Raw genomic sequence first — 21,100 nt, forward strand, 5'->3', positions numbered from 1 at the left:
GTTTCTCTGTATAGCTCTGGCTGTCCTGGAACTCACTTTGTAGACCAGGCTGGCCTCGAACTCAGAAATCTGCCTGCCTCTGCCTCCCAAGTGCTGGCTGGGCCCAGCTCTAAATCCATTTTGTTGTTGAAACAAAGGGCCCACCCAGGACAGAAGCCCACCCTATTCAGTAACATTGTAGAGTGGGACGCTCCTGGTGGGATGCTGCTCCACATGCCGGAGTGCACAGCACAGACCTTCATCCAACATGCCGACCAAGAATCACCTAACCACAGATGTCAATGCTGATGAAGCTGAGAAGCAAGCATACTTCACACAGATGTGTGTAAGTGTCTCAGAGTGTCTACAGCTGTGAGGCTTTGGATACAAGAACAGCTTGTGGTAATCCTTACTCATGACAGACCCAAGACAAGCGGGCCACTACCAGGCAGCTGTCCCACAGATCACCACATGCAAGTTATCCCACTGCCTAGCAGGTAGCAGGAGAGTCTGTTTCCTTAATGAAGCATCTAGACAGGCTCGGGGTACAGCACACCAAGAAGCAAGCTAGCGTGCTTGGCCAGTGTGAGCAGACCGAGAGCTTTTATCCCCAGTTGGGGATGAAGTGTCCCGTTGGGGGATGTTTCTGTGCACTGTGCATTTACATGCTGATTTCTGTTCCCAGAGATCTGGTTGCAGTCCAGACTTTGGTCTAACTTGATATTTTGTAAAACAATGTTCTCCATCACCTCCTGATTGGTTAAATAAAGAGCTGAATAGCCTATGGCTGGGCAGGAGATCAAAAGGTGGCATTTCTGTGCCTGGCAGAAAAAGAGGGTCTCAGGTGAGATACAGATAAAGGTGGCAGAGCAAGCCCAGAGTGGCAGGTAACAGGCCATGCGGCTGGGAAGGAGCCCAAGGCCGGCCCAGCCTGCCCAGCCACAGTGCCTGAAGCCTTGAATGAATACAAAAGTGTCTGTGTCATTATTCAAGAACAAGGAGGGACATGGAAAAGCCCCTACTTCTACAGCATCCTCCTCACAGAGTGGGGAAAACTTGCTATTCATCTAAGAAAGAATCAATAATCTGAATATATAAAGAACTTAAAATATTATACACCTAAAGAATAAATAACACAATTAATAAACAAACCAATTAGCTGGACAATTTTCATCCAAGCAAAGGAAGGTGGGTCTCTGTGAGCTGGAGGTCAACCTGGTCTACATAGCAAGTCCCAGGCCACCCAGGACTACATAGTGAATGAGACTTTGTCTTAGACAAAACAACATCATCAACAATAACAACAAAAAACAAACAAACAAAAGCCCTTATTATGATTCATTTTTAGCCATAAAGAAAACTTACAAAATGCAAAAAGAAAGTACATACATACAAACCAAACCAAACCAAACTGAGATGGTGTTTGTGCACATCTTTATCCCAGCACCTGGGAGGCAGGCACTTGCAGAGGGTGGTTATCTCTGAATTTAAAGCTAGCCTGGTCTACAAAGTGAGTTCTAGGACAGCCGGGGCTACACAGAGAAACCTTGTCTCAAAACAAAACGAAAAAACAAAAACAGACAAAAACTCTACTTAGATGATACTGGAATGGTTTTAATCATGAAAACAGCCAAAAAAGGGAAAAATAAAGAATACAAATACTAGAGAAAGGGATCTTCATGCACTATTAATGATAAAGTAATAGTATAGTAAGTAGCCAGTATAGAGAATGCTATGGAGGGTCCTCAAAAAACTAAATGTAGAACTAGGGGGGGCTGGAGAGATGGCTCAACGGTTAAGAGCACTGACTACTCTTCCAAAGGTCCTGAGTTCAAATTCCAGCAACCACATGGTGGCTCATAACCATCCATAATGAGATCTGACGCCCTCTTCTGGAGTGTCTGAAGACAGCTACAGTGTACTTACATATATTAAATAAATCTTTTTTTTTTTTTTTTTTCCGAGACAGGGTTTCTCTGTGTAGCCCTGGCTGTCCTGGAACTCACTCTGTAGACCAGGCTGGCCTCAAACTCAGAAATCCGCCTGCCTCTGCCTCCCGAGTGTTGGGATTAAAGGAGTGTGCCACCACGCCCGGCAAGTAAATAATTCTAAAAAAAAAAAAAAAAAAAAAGAACTACACTAGGTCCAGGTATGGTACTCCTGTGCTCCTGGGTCTATACTTGAGGGAACCGAGTCAGCATACAGTAAGAGCATGTCTGCATACCCGTGCCAACTGTGGCACCCACGTTGCTATTCGCAGCTGCTACACTATGGAGTCAGCCTAGATGCCCACCCACACTGCATACGTGGAGTTACTCAGCCTAGATGCCCACCCACACTGCGTACAATGGAGTTACTCAGTGTAGTTGCCCACCCACACTGCGTACAGTGGAGTGCTACTCAACCAAAACAAAGAAAGAAATTGAGCTGGATGTGATGATGAATGCCTAACTTGGGAGACAGAGCAGGAGGGTCCAGATTTCAAGGTTGCTGACTACACAGTAAGTGGGAGGCAAGCCTAGCTTGCATGAGACCCTGTCTCAAAAGTCGCGGGAGTGAACCGGGAGTGGTGGCGCACGCCTTTAATCCAAGCACTCGGGAGGCAGAGGCAGGCGGATTTTTGAGTTCAAGGCCAGCCTGGTCTACAAAGTGAGTTCCAGGATAGCCAGGGCTATACAGAGACACCCTGTCTCAAAAAACAAAAACAAAACAAAACAAAACAAACAAACAAAAAAAGTCGGGAGAGCCAAATTAAACAATTTTTAAGAAATTGATAGAATGGAGATCATCACAGTAAGTGAAATAAGTCAAAGACAAGAACTTTGGGTTCGATCAACTATTTGGATTCTAGAAAGAAGCCTGGGAGGAAGGGCAGAAGAGGAGTATCAGCACGTGAAAGTGAGGGAATGGGGTCAAGGAGATGGGGGAGGGAAAAGGAAGGGAAAGGGAGAAAAAGGGCAGGGAGGGGAGGAGAAGGGAGTCTACACCTTTTCTGAGCCAGAGCACCCTGTGGGTCCTGTCCCATCCATTTGGGAGCCCTGGTGTGCACACCTTGCTGTCAACATAGGTGTGACTTCACATTTAGAGGGCAGCAGCACCCACAGGCCCTACCCATCCCCTCCGCAGCACTTACCAAGCTCATCCACTGCATTGACATCGGCATGGCTGGCGATGAGCTCTTCCACCATGCCCTCCACTGCCAAGCGGGCTGCCAGAATCAGTGCAGTAGAGCCATCTGCCATTCGGGCATCCAGGTCAGTGGAGCGGTTCCTGATGAGAATCTAACAACAACAACAACAACAAAAGCCATGGCAGGACATCATGCCAAGGGAAATGAGCCCCAGACACCACAGCTTTGGAACCCAGGAGCTACAGATATTTCCTGACTTAAACGAGGTGCTATTCCTGCTAAGCACATTGTAAATCAAAAAATATGCTCATTCAAAATGGTTTTAAATAACAGTATGATGTGGAAGGACAGGGAGATGGCTCAGGGGACAAGCACCTGACTTCAGAGCCCAAAGTCCATGTAAAAAGCCAGTCTTGGTCATGTGTGCCCCAGGGCTATGTGGGAGAAGACAAGAGGATCAAGGGAACTTTCTGGCCACCAGCTTAACTCCAGGATTGCTGATGGGTTCTGTCTCAAAAGATTGGGTGGAGCACGGTAGAGCTGAACGTCCAGCGGCCTCCTCTAGCCTCAGCAAGCTGGGCAGTAGGCATGGACACACCCAGGTGCACACATCACACACACACACACACACACACACACACACACACACACACCAAATAAATGTAATTTTAATGATACTTAAAAAAAAAAAAATCTATCCAGTGTTAGTGGTGGATGCCTTTAATCCTAGCACTCCAGAGGCAGAGGCAGGTGGATTTCTCTGAGTACAAGGTCAGCTTGGTTTATGGAGTGAGTTCCAGCACAGTCAGGACTACACAGAAACCCTGACCTGTAAAAGAAAATCTAGGCGAGATGCTACCTATTCCTATTTCCAAATGACAAAAGCCTTGCAAGACAGACCGGGGCTCCAATCTAGGTGTGTCTGATCCCCTCCCAGCAGCTCTGCAGTCTGAAGAGAAGGGCCTGTCTCACCTGGAAGACACCCTGGGCATCAGCTGTCACTGCAGTGTGCAGAGGGGTGCGGCCCGAATGATCCTGGGCATTGGTGTCTGCCCCAGCATCCAGGAGCCGCTTGGCTGCATCCGCTCGAGCATAGCGGGCGGCCAAATGCAGGGCGGTCTCGCCAGTGCGGTCAGTGCGTGCCCCAAGCTGGGCCCCTTGACAGATCAGATCTGAGATGATGCTGGCTGACGTGTCATCTGCCTCATCCTCCTCAGCTGGCATCGGCTCCAGGGCTCCCCCACAGAAGGAGGCCAGCATAAGCGGGGTGAAGCCATCTGCAGGAACCAGTAGTGTGTCACAGGCATAGGGGTCTTCCTGGGGCAAGTGTCAGGGGCACTGTGACACACATCACCACAGACAGGTAAATCCTCCCAACTGCAAAGCCACCCCACAAAGATTACATGATGGACCACAGAAGTGACCCCAGGAAGCCGAGCACTTGGAATAAAGGGGATGGGAGGGGTTCCCCAGTTCTCCCTCTCACGAATTCCCTAACAGCAAGCCCTACTAACAGCAAGCCCTACTAACAGCAAGCCCTCCTTAGACCAGACGGGGACTGGTTTACCTGCATATTATAGGCCCTGGCCACACTGATTGGCCCAAGAATCAGTGTGTGGTTCTAGATCACGCTGTCAGAACTAATCTGAGCCTCTTGACAAGCTGTATGGCTGAAGCTAAGGGGGCTGGGAGGGTGGGAGGGGGGGGATTGAACATCCAGGATCCAGGAGCCTGATGGATAAAGTCAGTGCAGAAAAACTGGACAGCGTGAATGAGATCCCTAGGACTGAAATAGAAGATAACCAACTCCAGTAAGGCGTTCTGACTTCCGAGTACACTAATGCACACAAATAAATGTGATTTTTAAATAAATCCCAGCTGGATATGATGGCATACACATTTAATTCCAGCACTTGGGGGACAGAGGCAGGAGGGTCTCTGTGACTTCACAACCTGGTCTACATTATGAGTTCCAGGATAGCCAGAGCTATGTAGTGAAATCTTATATAAAAAGATAACAAGAAAAAAAAAAAAAGATAACAAGAAAGGAGGAGGAAGAGGGAGAGGAAGAGGAAGAGGAGGCAGAGGAGGAGGAGGAGGAGGAAGGAGAAACAGAAAGAGAAAGAAAGAGCCAGGCAGTGGTGGCACTGGAACGAGCCTTTAATCCCAGCGCTCGGGAGGGTGAGATAAGCGGGTCTCTATGGGGTTGGGGCCAGCCTGGTCTACAGAGTGAGTTCCAGGACAGCCAGGGCTACACAGAGAACCCTGACTTGAAAAACAAAACGAGAAAAAGAAAAAGAAAGAAAAGAAGGAAATCTTAACCTCATAAAAGCAAGAGTCTGGGGCCCACACAGCCTCAGGGTTCTCAGTTGCAGCCAGCCTATCTTCTGCGTCACCTTGCACGGCGTTCCAATCACGTACAACACACAGAGGCCCAGGCGCTCCCAGAACCCCCATGTGGGACCCAGCAGGTAGGACCAATGAGGGCCTCTTTGGGAAGGGCACTCACCAGGCCCTCGGACGTTGACATCCACTCCGTCTGCATCTGCATCTCCCTGAGGTGGAGTCAGCGCTGTGGCTGGTGCCACTCGGATATCAGCAGCAACCAGGTGGTGTTGGGTCCACTGGCGACAGTCCTCTGGCTCCTCAGCACACAGGCCCGGCTCCTCTACCTGGAGGGACACAGATACAGGCTCTCACCTCCCATCTGCTGTGGGAGAGGCAGTAACAAAACGGGGTGGGCACTCCCACCAGTGTTGCTGATGAAGCTGTATCCAGTGTAGGAGACCAAGGACAACCTGCTGTCTGAAAAAACAAAACGGTTGGGGAGAGTGCCTGGCAGGTAAACATACTTGGAGATTAAATGTGCTTCTCCACACATTGCCATGGCACACACACCAACATGTACACATACACACAAAAATAAATATTTAGCTGGGTGGCAGTGGGACACGCCTTTAATCCCAGCACTTGGGAGGCAGAGGCAGGCGGATTTCTGAGTTCGAGGACAGCCTGGTCTACAGAGTGAGTTCCAGGACAGCCAGGGCTACACAGAGAAACCCTGTCTTGAAAAACAAAACAGCAACAACAAAAACAAAAACAAAAACTTTTTTCTTTTAAAAATATATTCGTTTGCCTCGAACTTAGAGAAACACTTGCCTCTGCCTCCCGAGTGCTGGGATTAAAGGTGTATGCCACTACGCCCGGCACTATCCATCCTCCTTTATGAGACAGGGTTCTTCTAAGAACTTGCCAAGAAGGCTAAGCTAGTTAACCAGCCAGGAGTTTGCTCTCTCCACCTCACCAGCACTGGAACTACCCGTGTACCACAAGACGCCCGGCTTTCTTTTCTTTCTTTACCAACTGAGCCATCTGAAACTGAAAAGCACAGCCCAAATAAATGGGTGTGGCTCCTAAAGATAGATGGAACCCTAGACCAGCTGGGGACACTTTCAGGCTGGGGATGCTGGACAAAGAAGAGAAAAATCACTCTGTGGACTAGGGTGTTCCCTCTAGGGTAATGGTTCTCATTCTTCTTAATGCTGCGACCCTTTAATATAGTTCTTCATGTTGTGGTGACCCCCCCCAGCCATAAAATTATTTTCACTGCTACTTCATAACTATAATTTTGCTACTACTATGAATCGTAATGTAAAACCCTGTGTTTTTCAATGGTCTTAGGTAACCTCTGTGGACAGTTTGTTCACTGCCCACATCACTAGGGTTCCCAGCCCACAGGTTAAGAGCTGCTGCTCTAGGGTGACCTGGGAGCAGGAATTGGTATGAGGAGGGACAATATGAAGAAGGGGACCCCCACCCGCCCAGGTGGGACCCATGGTGAATCTCTGTACCTCCTAACACAGCAACAGAGTCACATTAAGGAGAAAGTGAGGTCACAGATGTGGAAATTGTCTGGGGCTGAGGCAAGAGGGAGAAGAGAGACTTCCCTGGGCTCTCAAGCTGACTAGGGAATCCCAACTTGGAACCCCGAAGGAAAGAGTTCAGAGAAGCGGGCAATACCTTCAGTCTCTTGGCCTCTGGGCATTCTGAGTCATTCAAGTCTGTGGCCACCTCCCCCATCAGACTCTCACCCTTGGCCATGTTCCTTGGGGAAAACAAGAAGAAAAAGATGTGAGAAAGTACACGAGAGCTCTGGCTGGGAGGAGGAGTTAGGCTTCAGTTCAAGCAGAGGTCATAGAGGCAGGCAAGGCTCAGGAACTGAGGAGGGGCCCTGGGTTGTTGACAAAGTCTCCAATAATGGATAGGACGATAGAGATGACGTTGCAGGAATCGTGTCGGGTGGCCATCAAAATGTTTTCTCTTTCCATCTGTGAGTGCAGGTGTGTGCTTTGGGTGCACAGGGCTGAGGTTGATAATGAGGAATCTCTTCTCAGTCTTGGTCATCGAGGCAAGGCAATCAAACCAAGAGCTCACTGATATGACTAGACTCACTAGTCAGCGTGCTCTAAGGGACCAGGACTCCATCTTCCAAGACAGGCTGCCGTGCCCACTGAGCATTTAAGGATTTTATGGCATTTATACAGGTTCTAGGGATCCAAAGAATGGTCTTCACACCTGCACCACACCTCACATCTGAGGTGGCACACACAATGCAACATGGATACGTGAGGATAGATGAGACAAACTTCAGGGGACAGAGGAAATTCCCTCTCATAACTTTGATAAAGGAGTTATCAAAGCTCATGGAAGAGGAGTTACTCTCATGACATATGGGATAGCCAGGATTGAAACATCATGATGAGGAGTCAGGAGTCATAGTATCATAGGGAAGGGTCATAGATCAGAGTATGGCTGTAGGTATTGAGGAATAAGTCAAGTTGAAGGCTTGAGATTGAGGATCACAAGGGAATTAACACAGGATTGGGTGGAAACAGGGGTCTGAGGTGAGGTCAAAGGCCAGAGATGTTCCAGGAATCATCGAGGATACAGTCCTGGTCAGGGACAGGTTGAAATGACAAAAGTCTTGAGGTCAGCAGTCAGGCGGGAATAAGGATGAATTTTGCGAGGTTAGTTCAGGATGGGGTCAGGGAAAAATATGAGTCAGGAAATGGATAGAAATAGAAAATCAAGAAATAGGGGTTGGGGCAATCCCCAGGGATCATTGGGTCATAAGTCAAGAGGATTAACAATGAAGGCCCAGATGGAGTCTGTAGTTAAGGTTAGGTTGGGGTCAGAGGTTGGAATATGACCGAGGTGGGTATGGTCCAGAGCTTACAAGGGCCCCACAGTTGAGGATGTAGAGCACGTGAGGTTCTTACTTCATGCCCAGTGCGTCTTGTCCTACAGGCTCCCTCCGGCCCTTGTGGCCAGCAGCTATGTCCTTGTGTAATGCAAAACCCTCAGGGAACCAGAGGGTGCTGTGTTCTCGCTTGCGCCTGGCAACCATGACACCCAGGATGAAGATGATGAGTAGAAAGACAGCCCCTGCCACCAGCAGTGGCAGCAGTGGCACGCTCTGCTCTGGGGGCTCCAGCGGCTCTCCTGTAGGATGGAAGCCGCAGATGAGCCTTCAGCCAAGTAGCAGGGCAGGAAGGAGCGAGCAGATCTCAGCGATGCTCAGCTATAAGCAGGGCTGTAGCCGGGGAGCAGGACTACAAGTCAGGTTTCAGTTCTAAGTGGCTCTTACCCATGGGGTTGGCTTAGCTATGGGACAGAGCTTCAGCCAGAACATGGGGCTTTAGCCATACTATAGGATTCAGCCATCTCTGGGCATACATGCTCTAATGTACCCTCTCTTCTTCCCGGCTCACCTCGCACATCCCGCAGCGGGTATGGGAAATCAAGGCGCTCCACTGCTGACAAGGCTCCCAGGTAGTCAGCGGCACTCTGAGCATCAGGGAAGCAGTGGTCATTCTCAGTCGACTGCAGACAGAGCCGGTTGTCGATCTCCAACATCACTACAGAGCTGTGGGAACATAGCAGAGGGGCCCAAACCTCAACGCTTGTCTCTAGCGTCCTAGACGCCCGACCTCAGAGAGCCATATCTGTCTCCACTCTCCACCACCCACCCAGCTCTCAGCTGGCATCCAACACCAACAGATCTTATTGGTCACAGTGTCTCAAAGCTGTGAATTCAATAATGTCATCATTCGCCCTGGTGGAGTCGGTTGGTGTAGCCCTTTGCTGGGACAGAGTGCCATGTCACAGTTTCTCTAAAAGCTTGCTTTTTCTCCTCTATCCTTCATGGTATTGGAGATGAACTTGGGACCTTGAATATACAAGGTAGATTCTCTACCACTGAGCCACATCCTCTGCTGTCCCTCAATCCTTAGGTCTCTGAGCGTCCTTAGATTCCTTCTTCATTTCCTTCTCTCCTGTTTCCTTGACTCCCTTCCTTCCTTCAATGGCCTCCAATACCCAGCTGTCTTGTATGCGTCTTCAGCCCACAGTCATCTCCTGGGGTTCCTCCCTGTACCTCAAGACCCCCTAAGAATAGCAAGCTCCAAGGTGGCCCCTGCTTAACCCTATGTCCTCATCACTAAGCCACATTAGCCAAGAAGGGGCCATGTGTCACCTCACCCATCTACTTGCCTTCTGCCTGCATCCAATCAGAACTCACAAACCACAGTATCTCTAAGGTTCAGCCCTCCTTTCCTTGTCAGGGCCCGATCTTCAAGCCCTGGTCAACAAATGCCTCTCCCACTTCATGTTCCCCCTACCAGGTCACCAGTGAGCAAGTTCTACAACTTTCATGAGATGTGGGGGAAGGGGAAAGAAGAGAGTGGGGAGGAAAGAGAGTGTCAGGGGTGATAGTGTATGCCGGTAATCCTAGTACTTGGGAGGGCTGAGTAGGAGAACCATGAGTTCAAAGCCAACCTGGGCTACAGATTGAATTTCAGGCCGATGCCTATAAAACACAAACAAAGCAAACAACAGGAAGAAAACAACAAATAAGCCGCTGAAATGGCTCACGGGGCAAAGTGCTCATCATGCAAGCCTGACATCCTGATGAGAACTGACTTCACACTGCTGTCCTCTAACCTCTACAGGCGTGCGGTGCCATGGCACTTGAGGACCTACACACACACCATACACACAAGAAGGTGCTGTCACTTGCATTTGAAGAGTAAAATCTCAGCGCCTCAGCTAGGCTCCCTGTAGGGTACGCAGGATGAACCCCACCCATAGCAAAGAGGTCAACCCGACAGACACGGAAAAATCTGTGGAAGACGCCTTGCCAAGAGCGCTCTCAACTAAGAAGCAGCTTGAAACAGACGGTCTGGCTCATGGGCGCACTCACCACTGTACCCAGCCCTGGGCCACAGTCACTCACCCGATCACCTCCGGACCCAGCTCGCGACGGACCCGGGATTCAGAGCCAGGGCTTGGCCGGTGATAGGGGAAGACCATGGCCTGGCCACGTGCGTCCAAGCGGAAGCGCAGTGAGGTGCGCAGAATAGCGCTGAGTCGCTGCAGAAAGTCGGCACCGGAGCGCAGCAGCTCCTCAGGAGGCAGAAGAACTGTGAGGACCAGAACCCCGCGGGCCAAAAGGGCCGGGACCTCGCTGGCACAGTCCAGCCCATCCCAGCCACACTCCTCAGTGTTGCAACCCTGGTCACAACGGCCATCTGCAAAGTGGTCGGCGCAGTACTTCTCATAAACCGGGCTGGGAACAGAAAACACAAAGTCAGAGATTCTTCGGATCACCTAAATGCACACACAGAGAATAGCAGTAGTTGGCTGCATAACCACAAGTTCTGTGCTCCTAATTTGAAATAATTGGGACTAAAACTATTTCAGAGTTCAAATTAGAGTTTCAGAATATTTGCACATATGCTTAAATATTATATGTGCAAATAAATGCAATGAGATACCTTTTTATAAATATTTTTTAAAGATTTATTTATTTATTATATGTAAGTACACTTTAGCTGTCTTCAGACACTCCAGAAGAGGGAGTCAGATCTTGTTACAGATGGTTGTGAGCCACCATGTGGTTGCTAGGATTTGAACTCTGGACCTTCGGGAGAGCAGTCAGGTGCTCTTACCCACTGAGCCATCTCACCAGCCCCTTTTATAAACATTTTAAGATAAGATCTCACGTATCTCAGGTTGGCCTCAAACTCCCTATGTCAGTCAGACATATACCTCTAGTATAGCGGTATGTCATCTACCTCTAATATAGCGGTATGTCATATACCTCTAGTCCCAGTACACCAGAGGCAGAGACAAGGATATCTCTGTGTGTTCTGGGCCAACCTGATTTACACAGCCAATTCCAGCCAGGAATTGTGAAACCCTATTTTAAAAAAAGAAAACAAAACTAAGTAGCCGAGGGTGATCTTGCACTGATCCTCTTCCTGCTCCACCTGCTGAGAGCCAGGGTTACAAGCACACAGCACCCTTCACAGTTTAAGTGGTGCTGGGGACCAAAGCCTGGCTCTGTGGATGTTAGGCAAGCATGCCATCAAGTGAGCTACATCCCCAGCCCTCTATACATAATTTATATACGGCACCTCAGGGATGAGGCCCAAGTCTACAGACAAAAATACACATACCCAAAAGTAACTATATATTTTTAGTGTGCCTGTCTTTGGTGGTTGTTTTATTTCCACGCTGGGGATTGAACCAAGGGCCTCATGCCATCTAGGAAGGTGCTTTGCCACTACAGCCCAAGTTGTGTCTGAATTTTGACTATAACTTATCAATGAGGCAAAGGATGGAATTTTCCACGGTGGCATCATGCCCATGCGCCACATGACTCAGGGATTCAGGTTGGGATGCGGGATGCTCGACCAGTGTCATATAACAGCTATTGACTGAGCACCTGCTGAGGGCTACTGCTTTGCTTTGCTTGCTTGCTTGCTTGTTTTTGTTTTGAGACAGGGTATCACTGTGTGGCCTTGGCTGGCCTAGAACTCACTATGTAGATCATGCTAGCCTGTCTATGCCTCTGAAATGCTGCATTAAATGTGTGAGCAACTAGACCCAGCTTAATTTTTAAAATTTCAAGAAAGACAGATTAACAAGTCCTAAGTGTGGACAGATGGAATGTGTAACCGCAGGCAGACAGAAGCAGATGGGCAAGTTATGTAGGTGAAAATATAAATGGGCAGAGATGAGGCACATGGGTGGAAACAGGAGGATGAAGCCACCGGTGCCCTGGGGGTAGCAGCTGTGAAGGGACAGCCCATCAGACCATCCAAAAACAGACGACTGGCAAACTGGGACAGATGTGGCTCGCTGACAGTGCAACATATAGAACAGAACAGAGTGGGGGGGGGGCTCACTTGCAGGTGCGGTCGCGGCCACCAGAGTAGCAGTCAAAGTTGTCATAGAGGCAGGCTGGAGAGCTGCAGGCCGGGTCGCACCGGCTGTTGTTGAAGAGACGCCAGCACTGCAGTGCCTCACACTGCCTCCAGGGGTCGTCCACGTTCAGCGAGCAGTCACCGCCGTCCCAGCCACAGCCTGGGCTGTTGCACTCCCGATCGCAGTTCTGGTCCCCTCGCTTGGCCTGGCAGGACGCTCGCGGGCACCGTGGCTCCTCGGGGACCTCAGGGGCTGCGGAAGGGGTCTCACAACGCGGGCCGCCCCAGCCCGGAGCGCATACACAGCGGAAGAAAGGGACACTCTGTACCGGTAGGCACGAGCCCCCATGCAGACAAGGGGCAGAGGCGCAGCTGGCGTTAGTAGCTCCTGAGGGTGACGCCCTAGAAACCCGGCAGGAGGGCCCGGACAGCCCGGGAGGACAAGCACAGCGTGGTCCACGGGCTGTCTGCTGGCATGGGATACCCACTGGGCACTGCAGCTCTCGGCAAGATCGTGCCACCCGCTCACAACGCAGACCCCAGAATGGCTAATGGTGAAGTGAGGAGACAGAAAGAAAAAATTGATAGTGAAAAGAATCAGGAGGGTGGAAAAGAGAAAAGAATGGAGGTCAAGACTTGAGAAATGATGACACCTCCCCATTAACACACACCTCTCCAATTCCAACAACCTCCCCTTTCCTCTACTGACCTCATTTTGAAGACAAGCCATACCTTCCCAAGAGGCAACAAAGCCAAGTCACTATTTCACTAAGTTACCCTCCAAACCCTAATTCAGCATCTCAGAACCTCCTTTCCTTCCCTTTTCCCTTATGGACATATGCTTCCCTAGAGCCACCGGCCTTTTCTTTCCCCGAGGGTCCCACCCTACCAATTACACCTACCTGGACACAGTGACAGGTGAAGGTCAGCCCACCTCCGCGGCCTAGGCTGTGACGGCACTGGCCTCCGTGCTGACATGGCTGGGACTCACAGGGGGACAGAGCAATCTGACAGCGAGGCCCTGAACAAACAGATGCAGGAGGATCAACCACAGAGGCAGAACCACATCAGGTTTCTGGCCAGGCTCTCTGTCATTCTTACCTGTGAAGCCAGGATGGCAGATGCAGCGGAAATACCCACCCGGATCTTGTAGGCAGTCCCGGGTATGCGGCGCATGGCAGGCACCCGGGCGACACTCATTGATGTCTGCCTCACAGTGCAGACCTGTGTATCCTGGGGGACAGTTACAGCGGAAGCCACCCACCAGGTCCACACAGGTGCCATTGTGTAGGCACCGGACACCCGAGTCCAAGGATGGGCCTGGGTCACAGTCGTCCTCATTGATCTCACAGAGAACTCCTAGGGTGTAGGAGAGTGGTCAGTGGAGGCTAGAAACTCAGCCTCTAACCCTGCCCCCAACCCTGGCCTTAACATACCCAGAGTGCCAGGGGGACAGGAACAGAGATAGCGGGCCACCAGATCGATACAGGAGCCTCCGTTCTGGCAGGGCTGGGAAGCACACTCATCTACATTGTCCTCACAGCTGTCACCAGCATAGCCAGCTGGACACTGTATTGAGGCAAGAAAGGAACTCACTCAGCCCCGAGGGACACAGACATGCCTCGGCATACCTGTGAGCACACAGAATCTCACCACAAAAGGACACACATAGACATCCAACACACAGCCAGTGTAGGGGGTAGACTTAACCAGTACAAGGAAACAAACTGTGCTTGGTGTGTGTGTGTGTGTGTGTGTGTGTGTGTGAGAGAGAGAGAGAGAGAGAGAGAGAGAGAGAGAGAGAGAGAGAGAACTTGAACCAGACATATCTGGGAAGAGGGAATCTTGAGAAACTGCCTCCCTCAGATTGGCCTATAGCATGTCTGTGGGGGCATTTTCTTGACTGCTGATTGATGTGGGGGGACCCAGACCACTCTGGGTGTTGCTATCCCCAGGCAGGTGGGCCTGACCTGTATAAGGAAGCAAGCCAGTTAGCAACATTCTTCTATGGTCCCTGCTTCAGCTCTGTCCTACAGTTCCCTACCTTAGGCTTCTTTCATGGCTTCCCTCAATGATGGACAGGACCTGTAAGCTGAGGTAAATCCTTTCCTCCCTCAAGTTGCTTTCGGCCAGGGTGAGACTGGGAAAGCCACCAGCACACTCAGTACAGAGGGGGATATGGTCATGAAAACACGCAGGGAAATACCCAGGTACCCTAAACCACATGTCCAGACACAATGGCAAGTCAGTCATACCCAGAGAGCGACACAGAACTGGAGACAGAACCTCACATGCCGGAGTCCATCCACAAATGCGTAAGGGTTAGGAGCTGCAGAGACGGTTCAGTGGGTAGGAGCAGTTGCTGCACACGCGTGAGGGTTTGAGTTCAAATCCTCAGTACCTACTTAAAAAGCTAGGTGTGGTCTTCTATGTGTGTCACCCAGGTGTGCGGCGGGGGAGGCAGGAGGATCGCTGGGGCTCACCATCTACAGCCTAACCACAAGGGGACAAGTACAGGGATAGAGAGGGACCCCTGATGTCTGCCCTGACCTCTGCATACACACTCATGTGCACACAGTGCACACACATAGACATATATCCATAAGACACAGAGAGAGAGACACACACACACAGAGAGAGAGACTGATAAGCCTGGTTGCTCACTCCTTTAATCCCAGCACTCACGAGGCTGAGGTAGGTAGATCTCTAATAGTTTAAGCCTGCCAGAGCTACATGGTGAGACTCTGTCTCAAAATATAAAAGAAAGAAAGAGAGAGAGAGAGAGAGAGAGAGAGAGAGAGAGAGAGAGAGAGAGAGAGAAAAGGAAGGAAGGAAGGAAGGAAGGAAGGAAGGAAGGAAGGAAGGAAGGAAGGAAGGAAAAGAAAAAGAAAGAAGAGGAGGAAAGAAAAGACATGCAGACAAGCGTGCTGATGCATACCTGTTATCTAGCACTCACTATAGAGCCAGAGGCAGAAGGATCGCTGTGAGTTGGAAGCCAGCTTGGACTACATAGCAAATTCCAGGACAGCCAGAGCTTCATAACGAGACCATGTCTCAAAAAACTAACCAAAAAAAAAAAAAAAAAGAAGAAAGAAAGAAAATCTACAGCAGCCATGCAGATTACAGATGAAGCTAAGTGATCAACTGCTTACCTACTACACATGAAACATCCGTGTTCTCCCACCGAGGGGAGGGGGGGGCACACCAGGACACAGAAACACAGGCGAGCATGACTGACTTCTCTTCCCTGTCCCTGAGATGCACTTACCTCACACACGTAGCCCCCCATGTAACCACGGCAGGTGCCCCCGTGCTGGCAAGGCTGGGCTGTGCAGGGATCCACCTCCTGTTCACAGTGACTACCCGTACGGCCCTCTGGACACACACAGTAATGGGAGCGGCCTTTGTCTATGCACTGTCCACCTTCCTGACACAGCTGCTCCAGCAGCACCCCTGAGAAGCAGAGGGTGACATCAGACTCAGAGGTGGCCATGCCACCTTTCCTATTCCGGCCACATCACACATTCATCCAACATCCCTGCTGGCATCCATCCCTAGTGTCTCACCCACATTCCGAAGGGCTGTCAGGCGGCTTGTCAGCCTGGTCTCTTTCCACAGCACCATTTCAATGACTCTATCAGCTCAGTCTCACACACACACACACACACACACACACACACACACACACACACACAGATGTCTCACTGTGACAGATACAGTCACATTCTGGCCAGCTATTCCAGTCACACACATACTGAGCCACACACCTCATTAGTCCCATAGGCGCTCTCATTCGGCTCATGCCAGCAAGAGGGATGCACCACCACCCTTCAGCCCCACACGCATCACATGTTCCCCTCACCCATCTGGGCGGCAGCCTCTGTGCAGGGTAGGCTTTGTATGTCGCACAGGCGGCCACTCCATCCAGGTGGGCAAATGCAGTAAGCCCCAGTCTGGACACAGTGACCCCCATTCTGACAGGGTGCCTGGCTGCACCNGTCCACTGGGTTCTGCAAAAGAAATCTTCAAGGTCAGTGCTGGGAGAGACCCTAGAAACCAGATGGCCTTATCCCTTCAGGGGCCCCACAGGTCCCCCCTCGTTTCTGGACTCTTCCTCCAAGGACCTCNGACACCACCCACCTGACACTGACTCCCAGTGAAGCCCTCCCGGCAGGTGCATTCAAATCCTGGGTGGGTGGGGTTGCAGATGCCCCGTGCAGACAGGGCCAGGAGAAGCAGGGGTCAGGCTCGTATTGGCAGTGTGTGCCTGTGTAGCCGGGGCGACACAGACAGCTGAAGGAGTTCACGCCATCCACACAGGTCCCTCCATTGAAGCAGGAACTGGAGAACAGGACAAGAAGGTCAAGGCCTTAAAGACCACCCTAACCCTTCTAGAACTAAGTGCTTCCCAATTTCGGACCCTTGCTATCGTCAACAAGCCGTAGCACTGGGAAGATCTAACCCGGCTCCTTCACCTATGGGCCCTGCCTCAGTCTAGGCCTTGGAAGTCTGTGACTTACAAGCAGCCTTGCCCATTCCTCAGCTCTATGCCATCATCATCCGAGCCCTCCAATAGGACGCCCTCTCTGACCCCTGAGTCTCCAGCCCATGCTCCACCCACCTGGGGCTGCAGTCCAGCAAGTCATTCTCACAGTGGAAGCCTCCATAACCAGGTGGACAGGCACAGGTTAAGGAGGCCACATGAGCAGTACAGGTGCCACCAGGGCCACAGGGGCTGCTCAGACATTCATCCACATCTCTAGTACAGCGCGGGCCAGCAAAGCCGTCGAGGCAAGAACAGGAAAAGGAGCCCACACCATCCTGGCAGGAGCCACCATGGAGGCACGGGTCTGCAATGAGCAGGAAAGAAATTTGGCTTTTGCCTACGCCCACATCAGCCTGGCCTGACCCAGCTACTCTTTACTCACAGGAAGACTCAGGAAGAAGCCAGAGGGGGCAGTCCTTTTTGTTTGCTCGCTTGTTTTTGAAATAGTCTTACTATATAGCCATGACTAGCCTCGAGTTCAATATGTAGATGAGGCTGGCCTGGAACTCAGAGATGAGCCTGCACTCTGCCTTCTGAGTGCAGAAATTAAAGGTGTTTGTGTGTCCCCTTTTACAAGGGACACTCTTGGTCAGAGATCAAAGTTAGTCCCCTTTTGTGGTCAACCTCCTTCTACAAGATGTCCTCTGAGCACCACATGAATGCCATGGCTCACGTGTGCAACACACAGACGAATAAATACATGTAAACACTATCCTTTTAAAAAAGTCCCTTTGAGCTATAGAACTGGCCCTACCTATTCTGAAGTTCAGAATCTGTGGGTTCAACCAGTAGATGAACAATAGTGGAAATCAGAGATGACCCAAGGACAGAACATGAACACTATTTTCTTGTTATTTTCTAAACAATAGAGTATAGCAAACGCATACATGCTATGTACACTGTACTTGGTGTGTCAAGCCATCTAGAGGGACCAGCAAGATGGCTTTAGCAGGTAAAGGTGCTTGCCCATACAGGACTGCCCGCCTGAGCTCAATCCCTGGAATCCACATGGTAGAAGAAGAAAATCAACTCCTACAAGCTGTCCTCTGGCCTCCACAATCTAATATAGCATGTGTGCATTCCCTCCCCTCCTTCTCTCTCACCCTCCCTCCTTCCCTCCCTCCCTCCAGTTTAAATTAAAAATGAAGTCTGGGTTGATGATAGGACTCAACCTGGTTAAAGCCACCAAGCCCAACATCCCGAGTTGGAGCACCAGATCCCACAAGGTAGAAGGACTATACTGTCCTATGACCTCCACACATGGTACATACACGCTCACACGCATGCACACAATAACAAGTAAATGTAAACATTTTAAAATAAAAAGTTATGTAGAGATGATTTAGTTAATCTGGGAGGAGACGCGGGTTATTTGCAGACATTAAGCCATCGGACGATAAAGGACTTAAACACCCATAGAGTCTGTGATCCGTGGAGGCTGTGCACCAATCTCACAGAACCAAGGAATACTTGCAATGCTACCGCCTGCTCCGATTCATACGCTCAGCACAGCCTGTGGTGACCAGTGTAGCTACTACTAGCCACGTGAGGATAATGGGCCCTTGATATCACTGACAGTCCAAATAAGATAGGCTGCAAATGTAAAATACACCTAGCAAAACTTAAATTTTTGAAGGCTTATATGTGAAAATGAAAATATTTTCTATATTGGCTTAAATAAAACATATTTTTAAACTTTTTATTCCATTTTTGGGTTATTATTGCTATATTCTCTCTCTCTCTCTCTCTCTCTCTCTCTCTCTCTCTCTCTCTCTCTCTGTGTGTGTGTGTAAAAGGCATGTAGAGATCAGAAGACAACTTGCAGGACTGAGGTAGGTTCATCAGGTTTAGAGGCAGCGCCTTTCCTTGCAGAGTCATCCCAGCAGCCCATTGCCCGTTTATAGAGTGGCGCTGGGATGGAAGTAAGGCCCTCGTGAATGAGGGGCATAATAGTTGTCAGGAAAGTCAGGAAACAACACAGTGCCAGGACGTGGTATGACTTGATGGGTGGGTTCCCTGGGGAAGGAAGCGCCCCAAATATCCCTGCACTTACTGGGGTCACAGTCGTCAATATCTTGATCACAGAAGGGGCCAGTGTATCCCCTGTGGCAGGTGCACCTGAAACTCCCTGGCAGGTTGGTGCAGGTACCATGGGGGCCACAGGGTGTGGCACCGGCACACTCATCCACATCCTGCTGGCATCGTGGACCTGGAGGTGAGAGGGGAAGCAATTGAGGTTACAGGGATAAAGTGGGGTCTGGGGATGTCTGCAGCTCAAGAACCTGCTGGCGGAGGCAAGGAACAAAGACCAGCCGCTATCCCCGGGCGTTTGGCACATGCCACTCCTGAAATAAATTCTGCCTATCTCTTTAGATGTTGAATACACACTCTGAAGTCACCCGATCAAAAATGTCATCAAATCTCAGGCATCCGGGTACCCTCAGCCCCATACGGCTTCCCTCTTCTCCTGAGCTGACTCAGACGGGCTGCGAATGTCTGCATCCAGCTGTCTTTTCCCAGAATGAAGCAACTTCAAAGGCAGAGGAGGACTGAGTCCTCTCTGGGCTCCCTGGCATTACCCAACATGGAGCAAAGTGCAGAAGGGGAGAAAGAGGGGAAGAGGAAGAGGAGGAGAAGGAAGGGAGGAGGGAGAAGAGAAGAAAAGAAAGAAGAGGAGGACATCCATGTACCTTGCCAGCCTGGGGGACAGGAACAGACAGTCAGCCGGTCAGGGTCAGACTCACAGTGGCCTCCGTGCTCACAGAGGCTTGGAGTGCAGGGGGACAGCACCTCACACTGATGGCCTGAGGGAGCAGATAGTTTACATAGTCTTGAAACTCAGTGCTCCCAGCTCCCCCATCCCTGGAGTCCCCACCCTGATATTTAAAAAAGACAAGAAAGAGAGAGATTAAAGGAATGAAGAAAGGAAGAAGGAAGGAAATGCAGATGGGGCTGGAAAGGTGGTTCAGTAATTAAGAGCACCTCATGCCCAATCATGAGGACCAGAGCTCAGACCCTCCCACCTCTATAACAAACTGTAATCCGAGCTGCAAGCTGAAAGAAAAACAGGAGTATCACAGGGACCCACTGGCTTCCAGGGAGAGACCCTGCACACCTCAGAGGAATGGGCAGAGCGATAAAAGATGACACATGTGCCTTCTTCTGGTTCCGGCCTTCACACACAGACATATGTAACAGAGACACACAGAACAAAAGGTGCTAAGCAAAGCTTTAAAAACAAAAAAAGAAAGAGAGAAAGAAAGAAAGAAAGAAAGAAAGAAAGAAAGAAAGAAAGAAAGAAAGAAAGAAAGAAAAGAAACATAAGAAACATGGGTGCCCGGTGCCCTGGGGGAGGAATATGGGGACACACACCCTGGGATCCAGGGGCACAGGTGCAGCGGAAGCCTACTCCATCACTGATACAGGTGCCACCAGCCTGGCAGGGCTGGGATTCACAGGCATCTGGAGTCAAGCTCTGGCTACAGTGAGGGCCACTCCACCCGGACTCACAAACACAGTGGAACCTGTTGGGGGAGGCAATGAGGTGTGACAGGTGGCTGTAGAGAGCAGAGAGGGGCTGGGAGTTGGGAAAGGGCCTCACCCGCCTGGTGCATCATGGCAGACTCCATGACTACAGGGCTTGTGGGCACAGGGATGGTTCGCAGGTAGGCAAAGTGGAGGCAGGGAGCCAGGTGGGCAGAGGCACTGGAAGCCATTTTCCCCATCCACACAGGAGCCACCCTCTCCACACGGGCTGGATGCACACTCATTGATCTCCACGTTGCAGAGGGGCCCTGAGAAGCATACAGGCAGCTTCATTCCAGAACGAAGACAATGGTGCCAACTGATCGCACAGCTGATCCTGACCACACTCTGCTGGCAGAGCAACAAGCTCAGCATAGTGCAAGGTGGGTTCCCCACCCCGCTCTGTGTGTGTGTCCGTGTGTGCACATAAAAGCCAGCAGAGGATGTCAGATTCCTGGAACTGGAGTTATAAGCGGTTGTGAGACTCACTGAACATGGAGAAGTCAAACTTGTGCCTACATAGAGCCTTCTATATTCTAGGGTCTTTGGTGCAGAAAGGTTCTCTGCATATGCTACCAAAGGAGAAACATGAACACCAACACAACCACAAACCCTTTGATCCACAGTAGTGTCCTGCCTCTAGGATCTGCT

The 21,100-nt window shown here is 50.4% G+C and overlaps 1 protein-coding gene across 1 annotated transcript in view; it reads right to left on the minus strand.

The window, feature by feature from the left end:
* The window catches only part of Notch3 (notch receptor 3), a 44,274-nt gene that overhangs the window by 9,342 nt on the left and 13,832 nt on the right, over nt 1-21,100 (minus strand). The window contains 20 exon segments of the mRNA XM_029531561.1: nt 3,091-3,260; nt 4,082-4,386; nt 5,619-5,781; nt 7,130-7,214; nt 8,389-8,611; nt 8,881-9,035; nt 10,404-10,736; nt 12,361-12,926; nt 13,281-13,399; nt 13,480-13,737; nt 13,815-13,947; nt 15,647-15,831; nt 16,241-16,388; nt 16,519-16,592; nt 16,595-16,719; nt 17,000-17,228; nt 18,978-19,133; nt 19,615-19,728; nt 20,297-20,448; nt 20,526-20,718. Coding sequence (XP_029387421.1) covers nt 3,091-3,260; nt 4,082-4,386; nt 5,619-5,781; nt 7,130-7,214; nt 8,389-8,611; nt 8,881-9,035; nt 10,404-10,736; nt 12,361-12,926; nt 13,281-13,399; nt 13,480-13,737; nt 13,815-13,947; nt 15,647-15,831; nt 16,241-16,388; nt 16,519-16,592; nt 16,595-16,719; nt 17,000-17,228; nt 18,978-19,133; nt 19,615-19,728; nt 20,297-20,448; nt 20,526-20,718 — 3,886 coding nt within the window.

Source organism: Mus pahari, chromosome 18, assembly GCF_900095145.1.
Source record: "Mus pahari chromosome 18, PAHARI_EIJ_v1.1, whole genome shotgun sequence".
Lineage (NCBI taxonomy): Eukaryota > Metazoa > Chordata > Mammalia > Rodentia > Muridae > Mus > Mus pahari.